The following is a 27,589-nucleotide window of genomic DNA, read 5'->3' on the forward strand; positions in this document are numbered from 1 at the left end:
TATTATAATTAGAATTTATATGCCGCCCTATACATGGAGGTCTAAGGGCAGTTCAAAATATAAAACCACAAAATTCATAATCAAAATAAAATCCACAACCCAATAATCCCCTCACCCTCCAAAAAATAAAACCACAGTTTAAAAGGGCGTAGGATGTCAATCAAATCAACCAAAGGCCTGGTGAAAAAGGAACATTTCTGCCTGGCACCTAAAGGTGTTTAATGAAGGCGCCAGGCAAACCTCCCTGGGGAGAGCATTCCACAGATGGGGAGCCACCGCAGAGAAGGCCCTGTTTTCGTCTTGCCACCCTCTGGACCTCTCAAGAAGGAGGCACATGAAGATGATCTCAGGGTTAGGTTCAAACAGAAAGAGGAGGTCCTTGAGGTATTGCAGTCCTGAGCTATTTAAGGCTTTATAGGTCAAAACCAGCAATTTAAATTGGGCCCAGAAACTAATTGGTAGCCAATGCAGTCAGACCAGGATCGGTGTAATATGCTTAAACCATCTTGCTCCGGTGACCCCTGGCCGTCTTGCTCCTGGCCACTGAATTCTGCACTAGCTGAAGTTTCCCAACCGTCTTCAGAGGCAGCCCTACATATAACATGTTGCAGTAATCTAACCTTGAGGTTATACAAATAAGAAATTCTTTAAGGCAATCTCCCCCACTCCCTGCAACTGTAGCATACGGACAACATTTTGTGACAGTGAGTAATAGAGACCAAACATGACAAGTATTTATACCTTGAAATGAACTGGTTGTATGTGTCTCCCTTGACAACGTCTCACAAGGTTGTTGCGAAGATTCTGTCTCTGTTTTCCGTTAAGAAAACGAACGATGGCTCTGTTATCAATAGCATCATGTCAACACGCTTGGCGATTTTGCAAGGGGCCTTGAGACATTTGTTCTATTTCACAATGCAGAACAACAAACCCCTGTGTTGCAAACTTAACACAACAAACAATTCAAGCAACACGAAGACCAGTATACTAGATAGCGCTGTAATTCTTATTGCATAATATACATGATTTAGTACAACGAAAACAAAATGTGTACACTTGTAGATTCTCTAATATATTTGAAATCAAATGAACACACGTCTGTCAATCTTTGGAAGCCCGTAGAAGTATAATAGGTCTATGGTTGGAACAAAGTAATAGATGCTATTCTGTGGGCTAAGCAGTAAAACCGTTTTAGGTGTTCATGATGTCGAAGTAGTAAGTGACTTATTATATTTAAGACCATAAAATTCCTATCTCACAGCACTCCACACACCAATACTGGGGGAAATCGAAAAAGTGACTTCTCAGTAAGCTTTACTTTTCTGCTCTTTATTTACTCTCCTTCCTCCACAACCACTGCGTCTTCGAAGGCTGCTATGGCAGCAACATTAATGTGTGGGACTGGACCACCCATGAACTCATCCAGTCGATCGACGTGGGGAAGAATTCCATCCCTCTTGAAATCCGCTTTCTCCACAACCCCGATGCGGCAGAAGGGTTCATCGGCTGTGCTCTCACCAGTGCGATTCATCGTTTCCACAAGACCGCGGTAACAAAAAGGAGTAACGTTTTTAGTAATACTTGAGGAAAGGCTGTGGCTCTCTGGCAGAAGATCCTCCCAGGCACCTCCAATTAGAAAAGGCCATTTCTTTGTAGACTTGGGGGAGAAATTCAAATTCAGTTCACGTCAGAAGGCCCACTCACTCAGTTTGCACTTTCTGAAACAGTGCATGGACTGAAACACAGCCTTCCTTTGAAATTTTCCCTTTTCCAAATTTTGTAGTGCAGTTCTCCAACCAAGTATCACATACAAAAATGCATAAACTGGGGGAAAGTGTAAATACATACATACATAAAAATGCATATGTTCAGAAAGGTAATACACAAAAATGCTTTGTACTGGGGCAAATTGATTTGCAAAATTGTGTATATTACCATATTTTTCGCTCCATAAGGCACACTTTTTTCCTCTTAAAAACTAAGGGGAAATGTCTGTGCATCTTAAGGAGCGAATGTGTGGTTCCTTGATACCCGGGCTTCCCCCACCAGCCCCGCAAGCTCCGGGAGTGGAGGCAAGGCTGCACGCAACTTTGCCGCCGTTCCCAGACCTGTTCTGGGGGCTGGGGTCGGGGGAAGCTCGGGCTTCTCCAGCCGGGAGAGGTTGCGTGCGGCTAAAATCCAAGCCAAGGCAGCAAGCGGGATCCATCCCCAACTTGGTGCAAAAGATCCCTGCTTGCAGCAAAGCATGGTGGGACAAATTTCTGACGGTCCGATTCCCTTTGAACATGTAAAACGCCAACAGTGCACCGGATCTGTGTCGGCAGGAATAGGCGCCAGTCCAACTGGCGATGGAGTCAAACAGGTGTTGTCAGGTGGTGAGCAGGAGGCTCTGGGATCCCAACGGTTGTCTGACGGAGGCCCAGATCTGCAAGCCGTTCCCTCCCCACCCCACTATGCGCAGTTATCGCCTTTGCATCTCAGGGAGTGAATTATTGATCTTTGGCATAATGGGACAGCGCAATCATTAACCCGCCTGGCTTACCCGAGGTGGTTCATTGAGCCGCCGCTCCCATTGTAAAGGCTGTTTGCTCAGGTCTCGTGTCACCTCCACATATGTCGAGCTGTGTACATACGATTGTGCGGCGGTTCAAGCCATTAAGCTTTCTCTTGTCTACATAAGATAGGCGCCTGTGATACCGCACAAGAGCTGTTTATTCTGCAGTGCGTTGTGGAGTGGCCAAGAGACAGTGGTAACGGAGGAAGTCTCAGCATTCAGAGATTTCGCCTCTGCCCTGCACTCGCTGTCTCCTGCTGCCTCAGCCCTTCCATCTGTAAAATGGGACTAATAATGTTTGGCATGCCTTGTAACAGAGCCAGGCACATTTCAGGTTTGCAGGAACTGCTTTGAGCATTCCTCATCTCCCCCCCTTTTTTTTACCCCTGAGATCCACTGACTGGAACCAGATGCAAAATAGTGGCTGGAGTGGAGTGGGGTGGGGATCATAAGCGGATTATTCCAACAGCTGGTCTGGAATCACCCATTCTCTAAGAATCAAATAACAAGATGCCTCTGAGCGCATGCTCAGCACCAGAATTTCTTTTCAGCAGTTGTCACACAAAAGTCCACGCCTGGACCCATCCCCCCAAAAAACTCTCTTCCCCTCACAGCAACCTGATTTAGAAATAGGGTAGGAGGGTGGGGGGACGCGGGTGGCGCTGTGGGTTAAACCACAGAGCCTAGGACTTGCTGATCAGAAGGTCGGCGGTTCGAATCCCCGTGAGCTCCCGTGAGCTCCCGTTGCTCGGTCCCTGCTCCTGCCAACCTAGCAGTTCGAATGCCCGTCAAAGTGCAAGTAGATAAATAGGTACCACTCCTGCGGGAAGGTAAACGGTGTTTCTGTGCGCAGCTCTGGTTCACCAGAAGCAGCTTAGTCCTGCTGGCCACATGACCCAGAAACTGTACGCCGGCTCCCTTGGCCGATAAAGCGAGATGAGCGCCGCAACCCCAGAGTCGTCCTCGACTGGACCTAACGGTCAGGGGTCCCTTATACCTTTACCTAGCAGGGTGGGATCTCATTTTGATGCCCCTATTGCTAAAACAACTGGGTGTCATTTGTTGCTGGCATTGAACAATTATTGAACAATTGCTGGCATATTGCAAATCAGTCCAAGGGATCAGCTAGTAGACTTTGATCTTCCTTAAGTCTTTTTGCCCCCTCGCAGAGTGTGGTCACATTCTCACCATACATTTAAAGCAACATTATACTATTTTAACAGTAGCTACTTCCCTCCGCCACCAAGAATCATGGGAACTGAGAGTTGTTAGGAGACACACTTGCCTTCAGTTCCCCTCAAAGAGCTCCAGGTCTCAGAGTGGCTCAATGGACAAACCCTCTTCCCAAGGCCTGAGGATCTCCTAACAATGAGGCCATTTAGGGCTTTCAAGGTCAGCACCAACACTTTGAATTGTGCTCGGAAACGTACTGGGAGCCAGTGTAGGTCTTTCAAGACTGGTGTTATGTGGTCTCAGCAGCTGCTCCCAGTCACTAGTCTAGCTGCCGCATTCTGGATTAGTTGTAGTTTCCAAGTCACCTTCAAAGGTAGCCCCACGTAGAGCGCGTTGCAGTAGTCCAAGCGGGAGATAACCAGAGCATGCACCACTCTGGTGAGACAGTCCGCAGGCAGGTAGGGTCTCATTCTGCGTACCAGGTGGAGCTGGTAGACAGCCGCCCTGGATACAGAATGGACCTGCGCCTCCATGGACAGCTGTGAATCCAGAATGACTCCCAGGCTGCGCACCTGGTCCTTCAGGGGCACAGTTACCCCATTCAGGACCAGGGAGTCCCCCACACCTGCCCGCCTCCTGTCCCCCAAGAACAGTCCTTCTGCCTTGTCAGGATTCAACCTCAATTCATTAGCCGCCACCCACCCTCCAATATTAAGAATATATCCATCTGTGTTGAGTGGATGATGGCGTTCCTGTGATTAATCTCCACTGTGGTTGCTCTTTCTGCAGAATGGGACATGGGCGGCTAAGCGAGTGATCCAGGTGCCCAGCAAGAAGGTGGACGGCTGGGCTCTTCCCGACATGCCAGGTGAGTCCAGGGTGGTTTCAGATTTGGGCCACAAGTAGGATTTATCTTGTCGTTTTGAGCAGCTTCCCCAACCCACCTACCAGACCTCTAGAGGCAAGAAGTTCAGGGAAGTTCAGGGAAGCTTAAGAGAGTAAATTCGTCCCAACGAAAGAACAGTGGCAAGAAAAATGGATGAGTTCTGCAGAACTGGCTAAATTGACATACAAACTGCGGGACAAGGACAAGTGCGACTTTAAGGAAGAATGGGAACTTTTTACAAATTTTAAATAATTTTACAAATTGTTTAAAAAGACAACAAAATGAACTGGGCTCCTTGGCAGGTTTTGAAGAAACATACACAGATTTATTGGTTGAAAACCTGATAGATAGACAAGGCAAGGGTATGTATAATTTTATGGCATGCAGAGAATAATATGTGCAGAGAAATCAGAGAGAGGAGCCGAGGGAAGTCCCTGGTTGTGGGGGAGGGAGGGATGGAATAATATATGTGATTATATGATTTGATAATTTCTTATGTTGAAATTTCTTAATAAAAATATTAAAAAACAACAAATTTACCAAAAAGCAAAGTATTTCTTTAAAGAGAACAAAGCAAAACAAAAACTACATCTCCCCCCCCCCCAAAAAAGAGAGTAAATTCACTGGAGAGAATAAAATATTAGAGATGTGTGATATCTTTGTAGCACCTCGTATATTTCTCTGTCTCTCTCTCTCTCTCTCTCTCTCTGCCCCCCCCCCCAATACACACAAACAGGTGACTCACAAGAGTTTAACGCTGTGCCTTCTTTTATTACTCTCCAATATTCTCCTTAAGGTCTCATCACGGACATCCTCATCTCCCTGGATGACAAATTTCTGTATTTTAGCGACTGGCTTCATGGAGACATCCGTCAGTATGACATCACCAACACCCAGGAGCCCAAACTGGTGGGACAGGTAAAAGCTGGCTTTGAATGAATGATCAGAGCAAATAATTATATATAGCAAGCAACTAACCAGCCAGATTTTTAAAATTTACACCATCTTGCCAGATCACCAGTACAGTAGGGAGATTGCTGGCTGTGCTGTTTGCCCCAGGAAGCTGACGACTCTGCAAGCATGATTCTGTCCTGTCCTGAGTCTGGTATATTTCCTTGCAGGTTTTCGTTGGAGGCAGCATCGTCAAAGGCGGGCCGGTCACTGTGGTTGAGGACCAAGAGCTGGACTGCCAACCAGATCCATTTATCATCAAGGTGCATGAGGACCACCACATCCCCCCCATTTATTAATTGTTTATCACATTTTATATCATGCCTTTAACCCAAGGCACTCAAGAAACACCTCCTTCCTTCCTTCCTTCCTTCCTTCCTTCCTTCCTTCCTTCCTTCCTTCCTTCCTTCCCTTCCCTTCCCTTCCCTTCCCTTCCCTTCCCTTCCCTTCCCTTCCCTTCTGTTTTGCCCTTGTCACTGTTGTTGTTTTTGTTTAGTCGTTTAGTCGTGTCCGCCTCTTCATGACCCCCTGGACCAGAGCACGCCAGGCCCTCTTGCCTTCCACTGCCTCCCGCAGTTTGGTCAGGCTCATGCTGGTAGCTTCAAGAACACTGTCCCACCATCTCGTCCTCTGTCGTCCCCTTCTCCTTGTGCCCTCCATCTTTCCCAACATCAGGGTCTTTTCCAGGGAGTCTTCTCTTCTCATGAGGTGGCCAAAGTCTTGGAGCCTCAGCTTCAGGATCTGTCCTTCCAGTGAGCACTCAGGGCTGATTTCCTTCAGAATGGAGAGGTTGGGTCTTCTTGCAGTCCATGGGACTCTCCAGAGTCTCCTCCAGCACCAGAATTCAAAAGCATCAATTCTTCGGCGATCAGCCTTCTTGATGGTCCAGCTCTCACTTCCATACATCACTACTGGGAAAACCAGAGCTTGAACTATACGGACCTTTGTTGACAAGGTGATGTCTCTGCTTTTTAAGTAGAGTCACTACCAGCATGAAATTAGCATCCCTTGAGCAGCAGATTCTCCACCCTGTTCTTAGCATTCCTCCCCCAAGCTTGCCTTGCCTCTGAACAAAAAACCCCCCAAAGCTTTATCCCAGGGGTTCGGAGGGGTCCTGTAGCCCATCATTGTCCCTAACCCCTTTCCCCCCCAATTTTTTAAAATTGATTTTCCACATTTATCACAAAATGACATAACAAAGGAACACAAAACACACAACCAAGAAAAACACAAAAGAAAAATACAAAAAAACACATTACAATACAATACAATACAATAAAATGAAACACAAAAAGAAGTTATTTCTTCTAATACCTAATTCTCATAACATTGATAACTAACTTCCTCGAATCCTCTCTTACTGAATTTCATTATATCACATTTATAACCATTCTCCAAATTCATATTTCTAATAATATTAACTCCTTTCATTTACTAATCTCTTCTCCTTTATTAATATTTCAATCCTTAATGTTTACTACCACATATCCTTATTCTACCCCTACACCTATTTGTTACTTCCAAGGATTTTCTATTTATTTTCTATTACAGTATTTAGCTAAATATTCCTTAAATTTCTTCCAATCTTCTTGTGTCTCCTCTTCTTTCTGGTCGTGGGTTCTTCCAGTCAGGTCGGCCGTCTCCAAAAAGTCCAGCATCTTCACCTGCCATTCTTCTTGACCATGCTGGTTTGTTAAACAGTGGAACTCACTGCCACAGGAAGCAGCAATGACCACCAACTTGGATAGCTTTAAAAGAGGATTGGAGATACTCATGAAGGCCGTGGATGGCTACTAGTCATGATGGCTAGTCTCTTGCCTCCAGAGCTGCAGGCATGAATACAAATTGTTGGGAACCACAGGAGGGGAGAGTATTGCTCTTCTGTTCAAAACCTGCACCTTGGTTTCCCAGAAGAGGCACCTGCTTGGCCACTGTGAGAACAGGCTGCTGGAGTAGATGGGCCAGAAGGTTCTTGTTGTTGTTTAGTTGTTGAGTCGTGTCTGCCTCTTTGTGACCCCCTGGACCAGAGCACGCCAGGGACTCCTGTCTTCCACTGCCTCCCGCAGTTTGGTCAAACTCATGCTGGTAGCTTCGAGAACACTGTCCCACCATCTCGTCCTCCGTCGTCCCCTTCTCCTTGCGCCCTCCATCTTTCCCAACATCAGGGTCTTTTCCAGGAAGTTTTCTCTTCTCATGAGGTGGCCAAAGTCTTGGAGCCTCAGCTTCAGGATCTGTCCTTCCAGTGAGCACTCAGGGCTGATTTCCTTCAGAATGGAGAGGTTGGGATGACTTCCGGTCGGCGCCAGCGTTTAATGGCGGCCCTGCCTCCGAGCTCCGGAGAAGGACTGCTCCGCAAGTTCGGGTCTTACCCGCTACGGCAAGCGGGGGACCCCTAAAATCTCAGGCGCTGAAGCCTGAGAACAAGGAGACTCGGTGGGCACCTTTGCGCCCCCCCCGATACTGCTCTAGGGCGGCATCGGGAGTGAGCGCGGTGCTGAGAGTCGCTACCCAGCCTGTGGAGTGAAGCCGCGTCGCCATAACGGAGAGCGCCGATTCCTTCCTGAAAAGAAAATTTGGACTGAAATACCCGTGAGTAAGAGCGAAAAAAAAGGAACGGGACCCTTAAAAATAATTGAAAATTTGGCTGAAAACGGGAGGGCATAAAATAAGGAAGTCTGCCCCCCCCGGACTGCAGAAAAACAAAGCAACGAAAGACCCCGCTGCAGTTGCAAGAAAGTTAGCTGTGAACTGTCAGCCCTGAGCTGTCAAATGTATCTCTTCCCCCCGATCGGCAGGAGAAGGGGGAAAAAAGACAGTCTTGCGAAGATACTTTTAAGTTAAAAGGAAACAAGGTTTCCCACTGCCCTGATCCCCCGGGGACGATCTGCCAGGAGTTAACACCGGGAAAAATTTGTTCTTTAAAAAAGGATACGGAGTGGATACAGACTATATTTTAAGTGGTGAAAAAGTTTCAGGACTTGAACGGGACTTTGTTACAGAAACTTGACTATCTAAATTTATTTGGAAAAAAAGTTTTAAACAACTTTAATGGCGGACTTTAGACTCTTTACATCCGGCTTTGTGTTTCTTTGTTTCCCTTAACTTGGATACTATTAATTGCTCCCTCTTGAGGACCAAGAGGGAAAAACTGCAAGGTAACTGACTAATAGTGGGATTTTCCATTGCAAGTTTTTCCTGTGAGAACGGCCTTGGGATATGAGTGGCACGGCAGAGGAGATAAGAACCAGATCTAAAGCTAAAGTGACACAAAAGAAAAGAGGCTCAATCTCTGGCAATATAGTGCCTGCACCAGAAAGTGCGACAGCAGCATCAATGGAATCTATGACACAGGCACTGCTTAAAATAAATCAATCCCTAGAGGCCTTAACAAAGCAATCCACAGAAAATTCAAAGAAATTGACAGAACTTACAGCAAGATTGGACTTGAACACCACGTCAGTGGCGTCTAACACAGAATCTATAAATAGACTGATTCAGGAATCTACAGAAACGAGGAAAATTGCAGAGAGTGCGAGATCTATTGCAGATGAGACACAGGGAAAACTTGCGCCGATAGAGAAAAAGGTGAATGAGCATGAAGCAGCCCTCTCCTTATTGGAACTTCAGAGGAAAGAACGGAATTTGAAATTGAGGCAGGTTCCAGAGAATGAAGGGGACAATCTGACGGAATTTCTCACACAGGCAATTTTGGAAAATTGGCAAGAAGACTTGGAGGATGATGAAGTAGAGATAACAACGGCTTTTAGATTTGGCAGAAGGCAAAGCAAGAAGTCAAGGGATTGTCTGATTACCTTAAGAACCAAAGAGGAAAGAGACAAGATATTGAACCTGCACTATCAAAAAGCTTTGGTAATTGGAAATATTCAAGTTCAAATCTTTAAGGACATCCCTAGATACATCTTGGAAGTGAGGACTTTTTATAGAGACTTGGCCAATTTGCTGAAGAAGAACTTCATACTCTTTAGGTGGGAATTTCCACAGGGGTTGTCCTTTAACTACAAAGGGAAGAAGGTAAGAATAAGAACAGTACAGGAAAAAGAATATTTCTTGGAGAGAAATCTAGAGGACCTACAGAAAGGTACAGTGGATTTGGCAAGAGAAGGACAAGGATCAACACCAGAAGGAGGAGAGCTAGTGGACGTCGCAAATTTATCATACGGACTACCACAACTGCCAACTGAAGAAGAAGAAAAACTTGGGGCAGTCGGAGGGTCAAACGCCTAATAAACAAAATGTCTCTGCAACTTCTTAGCTGGAACTGTAATGGTTTGAACCTTCCCAGAAAAAGACGCCAAGTCTTCCACATTCTGAAAAGGGAGCAACTGGATCTGATATGCTTACAGGAAACCCATATAACTAGAGCACACAGAAAACTGCTCGTGAACAAAAGATTAGGACAAGAATTTATATCTTCTGACAAAGTAAAAAAGAGAGGAGTAGTGATTTATGCAAAAGAAAAATTGGACCCAAAAATGAAATTTAAGGATGAAGAAGGAAGATATTTGGCAATTGAAGTACAGATTCAGGGAGAAAAATATTTGATAATTGGAATATACGCACCAAATGATGGGAAGGCAGAATTTTTTAAGAAGTTACATGAGACTTTACTGGATTACCTCGACTGCAAAGTAATAATGATGGGGGACATGAATGGAGTGGTCTCCACAAATATGGATAAGGCACAAAGACAAGTAATCTCTAAAGAAGGAAGACTACCAAAGACTTTTTTTGAGATGACGGAAAATATGGACTTGATAGACATTTGGAGAACTAGGAACCCTCTCGAGAGAGAGGGAACTTTTTTCTCTGAATCAAAGATGACATGGACAAGAATCGATCAAATTTGGGTATCTAGTGTGATGGCTACAAAGATAAAGAAAGTAGAAATCTGCCCAAAAACCTGCTCCGACCATAACGCAGTAAAGATGGAAATGAAACTGACAACAACTGGATCCTTCAGATGGAGAATGAATGACTCCCTATTTAGAGATGAACAAATTTGTAAAAAGGCCCTAAAGACATTGAAAGATTACTTTGAGATAAATTTAAGAACAAAAGTTGAAAAAAGAACAATTTGGGACGCGAGCAAAGCCGTGATGCGAGGCTTCCTGATACAACAGAATTCAATCAAGAGGAAGAAGCAAAATGAAAGGAAAGAAAGAATTCTGGAAAAAATGAAGGAAGGAGAAAAGAAACTGAGGTCTAAACCAAAGTCTCATGAAATTCTGAGAGAAATAAAGTATTACCAGATGCAATATATGGAATTGACAAACCAAGAGATAGAATGGAAAATTAAGCAAATGAGACAAAGGACATTTGAGTCAGCAGACAAATGTGGGAAGCTCCTTGCATGGCAATTGAAAAAAAGGCAAAAATTGAATACAGTCACCTGTTTGGAGGTAGATGGAAAGAATATTTATAAGCCAAATGAGATAAGTAATTGCTTCCAAAGTTTTTTCAGGAAATTATATACACAAGGGCCTATGAAGGAACAAGAAATAGACGAATTTCTTAAAAATTATGGACTACCTAAAATTTCAGAACAAAGTAAGTTGACACTGAATGAGAAAATAACAGAACAAGAAATAGAGGATGCCATTCAAAAAACACAATTGGGAAAATCTCCAGGACCAGATGGCTTGACGGCCAGATATTACAAGGCTTTGAAAGAATGTCTAGTGCAACCATTGAAAGAAGTATGCAATGAAATACTGGAGGGGAAAAAGGCACCTGAATCATGGAAAGAGGCTTTTATTTCACTTATACCAAAAACTGAGACTGAAAAGAACCAGGTTAAGAACTACCGCCCGATTTCATTATTAAATGTGGATTACAAAATTTTTGCAGACATTTTAGCAAAAAGACTTAAGAAAGTGCTGATAGGTGAGATTCATAAGGACCAAGCTGGCTTTCTTCCGGGAAGACACATGTCGGACAATGTGAGGAATATAATAGACATTGTGGAACTGTTGGAAACGAACATTAATAGAAAAGCGGTTTTGATTTTTGTGGACGCGGAGAAAGCCTTTGATAACATTTGTTGGAGCTTTATGAAAAAGAATCTCCAAGGGATGGGGGTAGGCCAAGGTTTTGAAAATGGTATAGGTGCGATATACTCTGAGCAGAAAGCAAAATTAATTGTGAACAATGTGGTAACGGAAGAGATAGCTATAGAGAAAGGAACACGACAGGGATGCCCTATCTCCCCTCTACTTTTTATATCGGTTCTGGAGGTTTTGTTAAACATGATTAGAAAGGACCAGTTGGTTAAAGGAATTCAGGTCGGAGTGAAAGAGTATAAATTAAGGGCATTTGCAGATGACCTAGTTTTGACTTTACAGCAGCCAAACACTAGTACAAAAAGAGTTTTAGAACTGATCGAGATATTTGGTCAAGTTGCAGGATTTAAATTGAACAAACAAAAAACTAAAGTGTTGGAGAAAAATCTAACAAATGAGGAAAAAGAGAGATTTCAGAATGAAACAGGTTTGGGGATAGCAAAAAAAGTGAAGTACCTGGGGGTGAATTTGACATCGAAAAATGTGAATTTATTTAAAGACAACTATGATAAATGTTGGACAGAAGTTAAGAAAGATCTAGACATATGGTCAAGGCTGAAACTTTCCTTGTTAGGCAGAATTGCTGTTATCAAAATGAATGTATTGCCTAGAATGCTATTTCTGTTTCAGACACTACAAATAATAGACAAGATGGACTGTTTCAAGAGGTGGCAGAAAGACATATCTAAATTTGTTTGGCAGGGCAAAAAGCCAAGAATAAAATTTAAGACATTAACAAAAGACAGAGGAGGTTTTGCCCTGCCGGACTTAAGACTTTACTATGAATCAGCAGCGTTCTGCTGGCTGAAAGATTGGCTGCTCCTCGAGAATACAGACATTTTGGATCTTGAAGGATTTGATAATAGATTTGGTTGGCATGCATATATATGGTATGACAAGGTAAAATCGCATAAAGGCTTTAAGAACCATATGGTGAGGAAAGCTCTGTATAATGTTTGGATACGGTATAAAGACTTGCTTGAAAGTAAAACCCCCAGGTGGCTGTCATCAATGGAAGCTAAAGAGGTGAAAAAACTGAACATGGGTTCAAACTGGCCTAAATATTTTGAAATTATAGAACAGGATGGTGAAAAAGTAAAACTGCAAAGTTTTGAGAAACTGAAGTTTAAGGTGAGAGATTGGTTACATTATCGACAGATAAATGAAGTATTTAAACAGGACAGAAAGAAAGGCTTCCAAGTGGAGAAGTCAAAACTAGAAACAGAATTGTTAGAACCCAATACTAAAAATTTGTCAAGAATGTATAACTTGCTGTTGAAGTGGAATACTCAAGACGAAATGGTGAAATCAAGTATGATTAAATGGGCACAGGATATTGGACATGACATTGAACTCGCAGATTGGGAGCAGTTATGGACCACTGGTGTTAAATTTACGGCATGTAATGCCTTAAGAGAAAACATTATGAAAATGATCTACAGGTGGTACATGACTCCTGCTAAGTTAGCGAGGATTTATCATTTGCCCAATAATAAATGCTGGAAATGTAATGAAATGGAGGGAACCTTCTATCACCTTTGGTGGACCTGCCCAAAGATTAAGGTCTTCTGGGAAATGATCTACAATGAAATTAAGAAAGTTCTGAAGAGAACCTTTATTAAGAAACCAGAAGCCTTTCTCTTGGGTATGGTGGGCCAAATGGTGCCAAAGAAGGATAAGACATTTTTTATGTATGCCACAACAGCAGCAAGAATCCTTCTAGCAAAGTATTGGAAGACACAAGAACTACCCACGTTGGAAGAATGGCAGACGAAGGTGATCGACTACATGGGACTGGCAGAGATGACTGGCAGAATTCGAGACCGGGGAAAGGAGGCGGTGGATGAAGACTGGAGCAAATTTAAAGTTTATCTTAAAAATTGTTGTAATTTGGATGAAAACTAGAAGATCAGGGAAATAAGAGATAAAGAACTACAGCTGTTTTAATAACTTAAGGAAGTTAAATTTATGAAACATAAAATAAGTTCATGACGAAAGGGTTGCTGAAAAATCTTGAAACAAGGATGCAGAAAAGGGGTGGTACGGGGAAGCCGATTTTGTGTTTGTTTATGTTTTTGCTTTGTTTCTTTTTATTTATGGAAAATCAATAAAAATTTATTTAAAACAGAATGGAGAGGTTGGATCTTCTTGCAGTCCATGGGACTCTCTAGAGTCTCCTCCAGCACCAGAATTCAAAAGCATCCATTCTTTGGTGATCAGCCTTCTTTATGGTCCAGCTCTCACTTCCATTCTTCTTACCTTCTTAAAATCTGGAAGGGCACAGATGTCCTGCATCTCTGCTTCACTCTGTCCTCTTGCTCCAAATTGTCCTTCCACGTACGCCAAGCAACACAGGATCCTCTGGAGTGTGCTAACATATATGTTTTTGGTTTTTTTTTTCAGGGGAAAAGGGTTCAAGGCGGACCTCAAATGATCCAGCTAAGCTTGGACGGCAAGCGACTGTATGTCAGTACTTCTCTCTACAGCGGCTGGGACAAGCAGTTCTACCCAGACATGGTCAAGTAAGACACCTTTTGCCTGGATATTGTTATATTTAAAAGTCAGGGCTGTAGCCCAGTGGCCAGGCACCTGCTTCACATGCAGAAGGCCCCGGGTTCAAACTCCACGTTGGGTTGATAAAGACCCCTCTCTAAAACCCTGGAGAGCCTCTGCCCCTCTGCTCAAAGCATCTTCTTCACACAGCGCCCAGTTAAACTATGGAATTGGCTCCCTTAAGGCCATGGATGCCTTTAAGATGTGGCTTAGGGCCCTTGTATTTATGGGACCACCTCTCCTGGTCTGCCCCGCAGAGGACCTTAAGGTCCATGAATAACCATAGTTTCGAGGTCCTGGGCCCTAAGGAATTCAGACTATCCTCCGCCAGGGCCTTCTCAGTAATGGCCCCGACCTGGTGGAATGCTCTGTCCCAGGAGACCAGGGCACTGCAGGATTGAACCTCCTTCTGTCAGGCCTGTAAGACAGAGCTATTCCACCTGGCTTTCAGTTTGAACTTAGCCTGATCTTTTATTCCCTTCCCTTCCCTCCCCCTCCCCTTTTTATGAAAATTACTCTCTCTGGGATCCCACAGCTAATTCTCCCCGGTCTCCTCGCTGGCCCAAACAGGACTAACTTAGCCAGCTAGCCCTGGTGATCATCTAATGTTTATTGGATGGATTTTCCATCTAAATTTATTTTTGATTTTATTATTATTCACGTTTTATGCTGTTTTTTTGTAGCATCAGTTAAGTGTTTTAAATTTGTTGTTAGCCGCCCTGAGCCTGGTTTTCGGAACCGGGAAGGGTGGGGTATAAATAAAAAATATTTATTATTATTATTATTATTATTATTATTATTATTATTATTATTATTAAAAAGGATTAGGCAAATTCGTGGAGGGATAAGGCTTTCAGTGGCTACTATGCTCTGACTTCATGGTTGGAGTCCAGTGGTGCTTCTGAATCCCAGTTGCTGGAAACCGCAGGAGGGGAGAGAGGGCTCCTGGGCTTGAATCCTGCTTGTGGGTTCCCACCGAGGGATCTGGTCGGCTGCTGTGAGAACAGGATGCTGGACCACTGGCCTGATTCTGCTACAGGACGTCTTCCCTTTTGTCCTTGAAATGATGGTGGCCTTATTTCTGCCTTCCCTCACGACATGTTTTCTCCATTTCCCCTCCTCTTCACTTCAGGGAAGGCTCTGTCATGTTACAAATCGACGTGGACACCAAGAAAGGCGGCTTGAAAGTGAATAAGAATTTCCTCGTGGATTTCGGGAAAGAGCCGGAGGGCCCAGCGCTCGCCCACGAGATCCGCTACCCAGGAGGAGACTGCACCTCCGATATCTGGATCTGAGGAAGGCTCCCAGCAGGGCAGAGAGCAGTTGGACCCTTCATGTTGACCCTTTGTCCTTTCTATGTTGCACATATGAAAATTGATCTCGGTGGGGCCTCTAACCAGATTTCCAGGTTCTTGCAGACAGGGAGCAAGTTTACAGTCTGTGGAACTGAACAGTACAGTGGACGCTCGGGTTGCGAACGTGCATCCTGCACGGATCGTGTTGCGTGGTGCGTCTGCACACATGCAGGTTGCAATTCGGCGCTTCTGCGCATGTGCAAAGTGCGATTTAGCACTTCTGTGCATGCACGACCGCCGAAACCCGGAAGTAACCCGTTCTGGTAGTTCCGGGTTTCGGCGGGTCCGTAACCCAAAAAAACGCAACCTGAAGCATCTGTAACCCGAGGTACGACTGTACAGCTTTTCCTGGACTGTACCACTTTAGGCAATAAGCAGGGGTGTAGCACGTTAGGACACTCCCACACAACGATAAAAAAAACATATGCACATAGAAAACTAGTACATTAGCAGTAAGGCTTATGATCAGCTTTCTCTATACATAGGGAGTCTGGGGGGATGGGAAGGGAAGTACAGTGGTACCTCGCAAGACGAATGCCTCGCAAGACAAAAAACTCGCTAGACGAAAGGGTTTTTTGTTTTTTGAGCTGCTTCGCAAGACGATTTTCCCTATGGGCTTGCTTCGCAAGACGGAAATGTCTTGCAAGTTTGTTTCCTTTTTCTTAACACCGTTAATACAGTTGCGACTTGACTTCGAGGAGCAACTCATAGCACGCGGTGTGGTAGCCTTTTTTGAGGTTTTTGAAGACTTTGGTGATTTTTGAAGCTTTTCCAAAACTTTCCTGACACCGTGCTTCGCAAGTCGAAAAAAATCGCAAGACGACAAAACTCGCGGAACGAATTAATTTCGTCTTGCGAGGCACCACTGTATTCCAACATGTAACTCCCCCTTCCTTAAGGCTGAAGTGGAACCATCCATAGCTCATTATGAGAATCTCTGGAACAGTCGTATTACCTGATGCTTTTAATGATACCAAACTGTCCTGCGTGTTTACTGGCCTGCCTGCCTCTCTCTATTGCAAACTGTTGTCTTGCTCTCATGATTTATTCTGCATGTGATAGATCATCACACTAGGCCTTGGAGCCATTCGATGAAGCTGAATGTGGGGAGATTCAGGGCGGACAAATGAATGTTCTTCTCCACAAAGCGCTTGGAGAGTTTCCTTTCACAACCAATCAGTGTATAAATCTTACGAAATAAATAAACGAATAGCTGAACTGTGGCATGTGGTCCCCGCCGGATGTATCAATGGTTTTTTAAAAGTCTTGGACAAATTCGTGGAGAAGAAGGCTACCAATACCTAGTGACTTTGATGCTGGAGGCAGAAATGTTTCTGAATACCAGTTTCGGGGAATTTCTGGTGGGGAGAGCCCTGCTGGGCTCAGGTCCTGCTTCCCACTGAGGCATCTGGGTACCCAGAGCGAGAACAGGGGTGCTGGACTAGAAGGACCTCTGGCAAAAATAAATAAAAAGGCCGCCTCCCCACATGTGCTCCCCAGGAAGTGGTATTCAGAGACATCCTACCTCCAGTGCACACAGCTATTGTGGCTCTGGATCCGGGCATTAGCTTTGCCCTCTTAAACTACCGTATTTTTCGCCCCATAAGATGCACTTTTTTCTTCCTTAAAAGTAAGGGGAAATGTCTGTGCGTCTTATGGAGCGAATGCGTGGTCCCTGGAGCTGAATTGCCGAGGGGTGAAAAGCAGATCATGCTCTTTTTTTTTGAAAGAGGGAAGTGGGTGTTGAAACAAAGCCGCTGATCGTTTGCCGATCGGGGAGAGAGATAAGGGACGCTAGAGATAAAGGAGGCTGCCTGGGAGCGGGGAGGTAAATACAGCGGACTTGCAAAGGGGGGAAACAGGAAGACTAAAGCAATAAGGAGAAATTAGAAGAAAATGAGGAGTAAAAAACTGCTCCAGCTAAGGAAAAGACACTAAGGCAAACAAGAGGGAAGGGAGTGTTGAAAGGAAGCAGCTGATCAGTAAGCGATCAGGAGAGAGATAAGGGAAGCTAGCGATAAAGGAGGCTGCCTGGGAGGGGGGAGGTAAAAGCCCATGGATCCTCCGGATTTTTGCATTGGGTCACCCCAAATTCACCATCAGATCACATAGCATGTCCATGGCTACAGCCTGCACCAAAAAAACCACGCACCCACTGTTTCCTGGGGCTGCAATGGCGCAAAAACGTGGTTACAAAGCACGGACATGGATCCTCAAGATTCTTGCATTGGGTCACCCCAAATTCACCATCAGATCACATGTCTGTGGCCACAGCTTGAACCCCAAAAATCATACATCCACTGTTTCGTTCAGAATATTTTTTTTCTTCCCCCAAAACTAGGTGCGTTGTATGGTCAGGTGCGTCTTATGGAGCAAAAAATATGGTACTTCCTTCCTACCGCCTACTTGGATTTTAATGTAGGGTTACCAGACATCCCCGGTTCCCAGGGACAGTCCCCAAATCTGCAAATCTGTCCCTGGGAAACGTGGCAGCGGCAGCCTCAGCAGCCCGGAGCCAGCCTGGTTGCGCAGTTGGCTCTGGCTGGCTTCAGGAGGTGCTCACTGCCACTGCCGAGGGGGAACCGGGGGTACAGATTTCCTGCCCCCTCCCCCCTTTGTTTTGACAGATCGGGGGAGGCTCAGGAGTTGCGGGTGGGCAGCTGTTGCCCAGGAGGGGTGCAAGGCACACGGTTTCTCTTCCAGGCAAGGTGCAAAGCCCTTCTTTCACACCCTGTGAAACATAAATGCGCAGAGTTTTTAAAAAACTGGGCAACGGCCGGCCACGACTCCTGAGCCTCCCCTGATCAGTCAAAACAAAGGGGGAAGAGGGCAGGAGATCGGGGGAGTTTCGGGAGTCACGGGTGTGCGGTGCGCCATTGCCCAGTTTTTTAAAAACGGCACATTTATGTTTCACAGGGTGCGAAAGAAGGGCTTTGCACCTTTATACAATATGCAGGTGTGCTTGGGCCCAGGGTCTTTTGCCTCACCATCTCCACTACTGACTCCCTGTTGCTACTCAACTTCTCTCCCCTAAAAAAATTGTCCCTGGATTCATTGAAAAAAATCTGGTAACCATATTTTAACGTTCTTTAAAAGTGTCAACAGGACCCAAAAGCTAATGGATTTTTTTGAATGTATAAGGTTTGGACCCAAGCACAATTAGTTTCTCATCCTTCATCATTACTGAATGATGAAAATGTGTTTAAATACCCACAGTCTACTGCAGCCTTTCTCAAGATGCTGTTGGACTACAACTCCCAACAAATCCCTTTGGCCAGGGATGATGGGAATTGTAGTCCAACAACATCTGGGGACCCAAGAATGGCTGGTCTGCAGTGAGATCAGAAATTACCAATGCTGCCTGGCCAAATATGAATGGTTCGCTCTTTATTTGGTAACTACCATTTTCTGCCACAAGAGGTCACATTCGTATTTTTGTTGTTGTTGTTTAGTCGTTTAGTCGTGTCCGCCTCTTCGTGACCCCCTGGACCAGAGCACGCCAGGCACCTCTGTCCTCCACTACCTCCCGCAGTTTGGTCAAACTCAAGCTGGTAACCTCGAAAACACTATCCAGCCATCTCGTCCTCTGTCACCCCCTTCTCCTTGTGCCCTCCCATCTTTCCCAGCATCAGGGTCTTCTCCAGGGAGTCTTTTCTTCTCATGAGGTGGCCAAAGTACTGCAGCCTCAGCTTCAGGATCTGTCCTTCCAGTGAGCACTCAGGGCTGATTTCCTTAAGAATGGATGCATTTGATCTTCTTGCAGTCCATGGGACTCTCAAGAGTCTTCTCCAGCACCATAATTCAAAAGCATCAATTCTTCGGCGATCAGCCTTCTTTATGGTCCAGCTCTCACTTCCATACATCACTACTGGGAAAACCATGGCTTTAACTATACGGACCTTATTCGTATTTTACCACACGCCATTTAACTAGGGGCTCTGCCTGCATCTACAATACTGTACATTACTGCTTTTAAACCAATTTGATGATAAGTTCAACTGTGTTATCATGATCAATAAACCTGAGGAACATGGTCTTCACCAAAAATTATTGGAATTCATAGTGAGGCTACAATCCCCAGGGAGAGGTTTCAAATTGATTTAAGGCCTCCCTCAGACATCCTTTTTATAATGCTTATCTGTGCTTATGATAATACTGAGGTGGTTATACACAATTCTGTTTGCACCTGCAAAAGTTTTGGAGAGGACATAACTGCTCTTGTTCCAATTGTTGCACGTCCTGTAACTTCCAGCTTGAAATCCTGTAACTTTTTATTAGAGAATGTTTTCATGACAGAGTAAGCTGCAGGCATTCCTGTGGAAATTGAGTGCACGTTTTGGATAAATTTATAAAGCGTTTTAACAAATAGCAGAAGGGGCCAGCATATTAGAAAGGTATGTGAGTCCTTTCCAGGGAAGGTAGGTGACAGGTCAGAATCCAGTTAAGGTGTGTTTAGCCTGGAGAAGAGGAGGTTAAGGGGTGATATGATAGCCATGTTCAAATATATAAAAGGATGTCACATAGAGGAGGGAGAGGAGGGAGAAAGGTTGTTTTCTGCTGCTCCAGAGAAGCGGACACGGAGCAATGGATCCAAACTACAAGAAAGAAGATTCCACCTAAACATTAGGAAGAACTTCCTGACAGTCAGAGCTGTTTGACAGTGGAATTTGCTGCCAAGGAGTGTGGTGGAGTCTCCTTCTTTGGAGGTCTTTAAGCAGAGGCTTGACAACCATATGTCAGGAGTGCTCTGATGGTGTTTCCTGCTTGGCAGGGGGTTGGACTCGATGGCCCTTGTGGTCTCTTCCAACTCTATGATTCTATGAGGAAGGTGTATATTACACAACTGGAGCTTCTTTTAGGAAACCTCCAAATTGTTGAGCTTTTATATGTCTAAGATCCAGGACAAAGCGCTGCCTTTCAGAAATCCCCCCCCGGGCGTCAATTCTGCCTTTGTCCTCCACTATATAATTTTTACATAATTTTTATTGCAGGGTTTATGCACTCTGATTTTTTTTTTTAATGAATAGTGGCAATGGTGGCGCTGTGGGTTAAACCACAGAGCCTAGGACTTGCCAATCAGAAGGTCGGCGGTTCGAATCCCCGCGACGGGGTGAGCTCCCGTTGCTCAGTCCCTGCTCCTGCCAACCTAGTAGTTCAAAAGCACATCAAAGTGCAAGTAGATAAATAGGTACCGCTCTGGCGGGAAGGTAAACTGCATTTCTGTGCGCTGCTCTGGTTCGCCAGAAGCGGCTTAGTCATGCTGGCCACATGACCCCAGAAGCTGTCTGCAGACAAACGCCGGCTCCCTTGACCAGTAAAGTGAGATGAGCGCCGCAACCCCAGAGTCGGTCACGACTGGACCTAATGGTCAGGGGTCCCTTTACCTTTACCAAATATTTTTTAATAAAAAAAAAGAAGAACCTAACTTTCATGTAGTGTCAAGGGCTGCTGTGACCTCAGCAGCCAATTGACCAATCACCTCTCCCGTTCTCTGTCACATCCCCCACCCCAGCACATCTGAAAACGCTGAGCTCGTATCAGCAAGTCGGGTCACACGGTGTAGATCTCAAATGTTCTCATCCCCAGACGCCCAGCGGGGCTTTCAGACTTGCGTTTCTTGAACGGCAGGCTCCCTCCTTTCAGCCCCCCAACACTTTGGCTCACGTCTTAAGCTTGGGGTGATTTCAGAAGCGGCGATATGGCGACAGGGCGGTTCAAAGACAAATAAGAAGCGCTAATGAACTGCTGAGCATACATACATATATGCTTGCAGGCACGCCCCGCTGCTTCCTGGACCCTAGCCATGCACTTGAACGAGGCAGCCAAAACATATATGGGAACTTTTTGCTGCGTCATGCTCACTGATAAAGGCAGAGTCATGTGTGTAGCTCATCCTCAGTCGCAATTAATTCCGGGCGCCGGGCAAGATCCGTGGCACCTAACTTCCAACCAGTGCCAAACAACACAAGACGGAAAAGAAGGTGTGATAATGATGAACTGTTTGCAATGATGAATTGGGTGGCGGGCGCCCAAAAACAAGGCCATGGGCGTAGCCGGGGTTTATGTTAGGGGTGCACGACACCCACCTGTCGTCGTCGTCTTCTGTCTGGCTCTGGCTGGCAGATTCGGGAGTGAATGTCTCAACACCGGTTGTCTTCAATTACTTTCTTCTGATCCCAAGTGCCCAGAAAAAGCTGTCGAAATCTCCAGTGGTCTGAAAACTAGGAAGTTAAGCAAAAAATAAACACCAGGGGGTACCTTCCATGCAGTTAACGAGCATATTTTGCACAATTACAAAGAGCACGCCTTTTTTACATCTTGTTTTTAAAAAATCTAAACCAAAACAAGTTTTCTTGGATTTGCTGAAAACCCTTTCAGCACTTTCTTCTCGAATAACTTCTTTTTCCCCTCCCCAAGGCAGTTTTTCTGTGCACGCTCAGTAAGCAGAGCCCATGGAGACGTTTTCCTTAGCCAGGTGATTACTCTCTACTGAATGACTGCTCCACAGTACAAGTGACCTCAGCAACCATTTCAATTTTGAATATTCTGCTAATTTCTACTTTTAGTTAGGGATTTTTATTTATTTACTTGATTTAGGGGAGGCAGCTGCCCCTCCCTACCCCCTGGTTACACCCATCCACCCATCTTCCAATGACCCCCCCCCAGCCAATACTACCCCTAAAGGTAAAGGGACCCCTGACCATTAGATCCAGTCGTGGCCGACTCTGGGGTTGCGGCACTCATCTCGCTTTACGGGTCAAGGGAGCTGGCGTACAGCTTCCGGGTCATGTGGCCAGCAGGACTAAGCCGCTTCTGGCGAACCAGAGCAGCGCACGGAAACGCCGTTTACCTTCCCGCTGGAGTGGTACCTATTTATTTACTTGCACTGGTGTGCTTTCGAACTGCTAGGTTGGCAGGAGCAGGGACCGAGCAACGGGAGCTCACCCTGTCGCGGGGATTTGAACCGCCGACCTTCTGATCGGCAAGTCCTAGGCTCTGTGGTTTAACCCATAGCGCCACCAAGGTGACCTATAAAAGGTAAAGGGACCCCTGACCATGAGGTCCAGTTGTGACCGACTCTGGGGTTGCGGTGCTCATCTTGCTTTATTGGCTGAGGGAGCCGGCGTACAGCTTCGGGGTCATGTGGCCAGCATGACTAAGCCGCTTCTGGCGAACCAGAGCAGCGCACGGAAATGCCATTTACCTTCCCGCCGGAGCGGTACCTATTTATCTACTTGCACTTTGATGTGCTTTCAAACTGCTAGGTTGGCAGGAGCAGGGACCGAGCAACGGGAGCTCACTCCGTCGCAGGGATTCGAACCGCCGACCTTCTGATCGGCAAGTCCTAGGCTCTGTGGTTTAACCCACAGCACCACCCGCGTCCCTTTACCTTTTTTAAAGGCCCCCACATTGACTAAAGAGAGAGAAACGAGGGCTTCAGATAAGCAGGCACAGTTAGAGATCATGCCATCCCAACGTGTGCTTTCATCAAAGCCCGTGTGAGAAGAGGAACTGGACCAACTGGAATCCGAATCTTCTGTGACTGTCTCCTCCTGAGGTTGGAGATCTCCCAAGGGCGTGTGATCACCTGGGTGGGGTTGGATGGGGTTGGTTGGCCAGGAAAAAAGCTTTATTGGGAGTCAGCTTTTCCCTTAATGAGTTCCTTTACAAAACCACGCCTTCCTCACCCACTGTTTTGGTATCCTCTTGGGTGTGTGTGCAGACTTATATATTTAGAGGATCCCTCTGGGTATAAGCAGATCTTGAGCATCTTCGTACTGCCGTCAGACGCACAAGCCCGGGCTGCCAGAGGATGTATCAGACAAAAGGAGGAGTTGTCCCGGAACAAGAGGAGCCGGACAAAGGAGGTAAGAAATGACCCTCTCTGTCTTTGGCCGGCTGGAGCAATAATTAGCATTCTCTTTTACTATATATATATATATATATATATATATATATATATATATATAATTTTCTGTTTTACAATTTAAAATACTCATTTTAACATCCTTAAAATATAAACGACTTCCCTTCTTCCCTTTACAATGGTTCATTTTGCGTATCATAAATGCCTGCGTATTTTACAAAAACTAAACCCTTCAGTATTCCATTATCACATCCATCAAAACTTATTTACACTGTTGAATTTATCTTAATGCTCACAGTGTTTTCAGGTGTATGCAATCCCCCCCCCCATATATTCAATAAATGTTTTCCAACCTTCTCTAAACGTATGTTCTTCTTGTTCTCTTATTCTATATGTTAAGTCTGCAAGCTGCGCATATTCCGTCAGCTTCAGTTGCCGTTGTTCTTTAGCTGGGACCTCGCTCGTTTTGCATTTTGGGGCTAATGAAATACGGGCCGCAGTAGTAGCATACATAAATAACCTTTTTTGACAAGTCCACCTCTTTGCATCTCCAGCACTTATCTTATTCAGTCTTATATTTAGCAAGCCTACTTGGAGTCAGCATTCTCTTTTAGTTCATTCATTCATTCATTCATTCATTCATTCATTCATTCAGGGTCTCTCCAGACTGGTGAGGCTTTTCTGTAGGGGCATTGATGCAATAAAAGTGCCTCGGTGCTGGATTGATACCAGACCGTCCACACAGAATTCCACTTCCATTAGTTCTTTTTCTGAGATGCTTCCCCAACGTTACTGCACAATCGTCTTTGGGAGGGGGCAGTTTTGCAAAACGAAAGCAGGACGAAAAATAAAGGGGAATGTTTGTGGCAGGATTTTGGTAGGACATGAAGGGAAATGAATATCTGATTGGAAATGAAGCCATATGCCCTCCCTGAAACTTTTGAAAGCAGGATCGTGCCCTGACACCATCACGAGCACAAATCATCATGACTGCACAATGAAAAGCATGGGGAACCCTCGAGGGAGACCCACACATCCCCAGAGGAGGAAGGCTCAGAGCTGAGAGATTGGTGGTGGGAACCTGAGAAGACGTCAGAGGGAGAAGATTGGGTGGAGGGTCTGGATGCTGAAGGGGCGACAGGGTTTTGTCAGAAGCCACCGCTGAATCATATCTTACAGGTGGCCCTCCATCTTCTGCTTAAAAACCTCCAAGGAAGGAGAGTCCATAATAATAATAATAATAATAATAATAATAATAATAATAATAATAAAATTTTTTATTTATATCCCGCCCTCCCCAGCCGAAGCTGGGCTCAGGGCGGCTAACAACAATCAAAATAGTCCGACATTCTAAAAACATTCATTATAGAATTAATTAAATCAAATTAAAATCAAATTAATGGCAACCATCAAGCAAAGTTCTGTGGAGATTGCCAGAGGAGGGGGTCAGGCTGCGCCCTGACCAAAGGCCTGGTGGAACAACTCTGTCTTGCAGGCCCTGCGGAAGGATGTCAGGTCCTGCAGGGCCCTAGTCTCTTGTGACAGAGCGTTCCACCAGATTGGAGCCACGGCCGAGAAGGCCCTGGCTCTAATTGAGGCCAGCCTAACCTCTCTGTGGCCTGGGATCTTTAGGATGTTTTTATTTGCAGACCGTAAATTTCTCTGTGGGACATACCAGGAGAGGCGGTCCCGTAGGTACGAGGGTCCTAGGCCGTATAGGGCTTTAAAGGTTAAAACCAGCACCTTAAACCTGATCCTGTACTCCACCGGGAGCCAGTGCAGCTGGTATAGCACCGGATGGATATGATCTTGCAGCGAAGACCCCGTGAGGAGTCTCGCCGCGGCATTCTGCAGCCGCTGGAGTTTCTGGGTCAGTCTCAAGGGCAACAACCACTTGAGGCTGTTCATTCCACTGTTGAACAGCTCTTACTGCCAGAAAGTTCTTCCTGAAGTTTAGTTAGAATCTCCTTTCATATAACTTGAAGCCATTGGTTTGAGTCCTATTTTCCAGAGCTGGAGAAAACAATCTTGCTCCATCTTCCATGTGACAGCCCTTCGGGTATTTGAAGATGGCTCTCATATCTCCTCTTTTCCAGGCTAAACATACTCAGTTTCCTCAACCATTCCCAATAAGGCTTGGCTTGCACGCCCTTGATCCTGTCTTGGTCACCCTCCTCTGCACCCATTCCAGCTTGTCAATATGCTTCCTAAACTCTGGCGCCCAGAACCGGACACAATATTCCAGGTGTGGTCTGACCAGTTTTGAGGTCTGCACCCATGCAAGTGATATTGAGTTGGAAGAGAATAAACAACAATGATTGACACGGACAAGGGAGTTTCCATTCAAGGGCGCACAGTCATCTACCAGGAGCTAATTGCTGATGGAATCTAGCTAGATTAAATGACCTAAATTACTCATGTGGATTAGTTTCTATTGGTCTACTCGCAGCAGGAATAACATTGGCTGGAACCTTGTGGATGGGCAGTATGAAGGCATTTTCTGTTCTCCCTTCTTACTGTACCTTACTTCATCTTTAAATCAGACCTGGACTAGATATAGGGTGGCCATATTCCCAAAAGTGAAAATCCAGAGAAAGTTATAGAGCTTTTTTTGTGATAAAATAAAAGTATGGGGCCTTTTTTGAATTTTTAAATGACCCCCACTTACTATATGTCTAGGTTTTCCCAGACATTTTGCCAATTTGCAAAAAAAACTGCCCAGATGCCATTTTTGGGCCGAATCCCCGGATGTGTTTGTGAAAATCTGGACGTACGGCAGTCCTACTAGATAGCCCATCAAATAGGCCACCTTTAAATATAGGGTTCTCGTCTGTAAAGCAGGCCACACACCCTCAAAACTAGTTTGGAGTGCATTAATTAATGGGCAGCACATGGAGATATTGATCATGATTTGTGGTATCGTGAATCAAACACCTTATGTTTGCATTACAGTGACAAACTAAACATTCTCTAGAATTCTTCTTTAAAAAAAGCTTTATTATAGGGTTGTAGCCAGTGTTAGATCTTTTCAGCGTAAATCTGTTGAAGTGAATGGACCTGACTGACTTGGATCCCTCAATTTCAATGCGTCTATTCTGGATAGATTGCATAACTTAGCTGGACGCATCCCATAATTTCACAACATCATGCAACTTCATACTATCTCCACATTCCTTACAAATTCTGAGGGTTGTGTCTAACATTGATCCAAGTGCACCCATTAAGAATAAATGGGCCCGACAAACTTAGGGCTATTCATTTGAATGGGTATACGCAGAGTATAACGTACTTGGATCCAACCCATAATATTCCCTGACATTCTCGGAGTGCTGTAGTTGGAAGCAGTGTCCAGGCAGAAATCGGCAAAAATGTCCGGGAAAATTCAGATGTATAGTAATCCTTTAAAATAGCTCAAAAATGGGATTTCAATGGCTTTAGTCTGAGTAGCTTATTATGATTATTATTTTATCATTAATAATTATGATTTATGAATTGCATTTATATGCTGCCTTTCTGCAACAGTGGTTTACACTGTTAAAGCACTGAAACAAACAATATAACTTGTAAAGTTGGCCCGGTTGGTGGGTGGGGAGTATTGAACACAACCCTAATTACATTTTTTAAAAAAACCATACACCTTTATTTTACCTTTTAATCTCTCCTAAAAATTACATTAAAAAACAAAACAAAACACCTCTCTGTTATCTGGGTATTATCAAAGTGAACTTGGAAAACCAGAGCTCTTTCTTGTTTTCTTTTTAAAAATAAATTTATTTGTTTGGCTTTTCAGATTGAAATTTTAGTCACCTATATAGAACATATAAAGTAAAAAACAAGGAATCTCTTGGACTTTCCTCCTCCCCAACTGTTGATCATTTCCTCTTGCATCTTTTATGACCATCCAAATCTTTTACATCTCCGCTGTGTCCAAAATTCACCGCTAAGCTACAAGGGATATTCCAATGTCCTGCTAACGGTTTTAACTGTTTGCAATGCTTTTTAAGACAGGTTATCAATTTCCCCCATTCCTTATTGAAATTTTTGGTCCCCCTGATTTCTGACACTTCATTTAAGCCATATAGGCATAAAATCCATCCATTTGATCTGCATGGGCCTCTGGAACCAAGTCTTCCTCTCATGGTCCGTCCCCTATTCATGCCCCCCAGCCTT

The 27,589-nt window shown here is 44.8% G+C and overlaps 1 protein-coding gene across 2 annotated transcripts in view; it reads left to right on the plus strand.

The window, feature by feature from the left end:
* The window catches only part of LOC114586721 (methanethiol oxidase-like), a 36,355-nt gene extending 19,580 nt beyond the window's left edge, over window positions 1-16,775 (plus strand). For both annotated transcript variants that reach the window (XM_028710462.2, XM_077920805.1), the window contains 6 exons: window positions 1,371-1,549; window positions 4,517-4,595; window positions 5,410-5,531; window positions 5,735-5,827; window positions 14,048-14,166; window positions 15,330-16,775. In XM_028710462.2, the coding sequence (XP_028566295.2) occupies window positions 1,371-1,549; window positions 4,517-4,595; window positions 5,410-5,531; window positions 5,735-5,827; window positions 14,048-14,166; window positions 15,330-15,492 (755 nt within the window). In that variant the 3' untranslated portion in view covers window positions 15,493-16,775. The remainder of the gene's footprint in view (window positions 1-1,370; window positions 1,550-4,516; window positions 4,596-5,409; window positions 5,532-5,734; window positions 5,828-14,047; window positions 14,167-15,329) is intronic.
* The last annotated feature ends 10,814 nt before the right edge of the window (window positions 16,776-27,589 follow it).

This window comes from Podarcis muralis, chromosome 16, assembly GCF_964188315.1.
Source record: "Podarcis muralis chromosome 16, rPodMur119.hap1.1, whole genome shotgun sequence".
NCBI classification, from domain to species: domain Eukaryota; kingdom Metazoa; phylum Chordata; class Lepidosauria; order Squamata; family Lacertidae; genus Podarcis; species Podarcis muralis.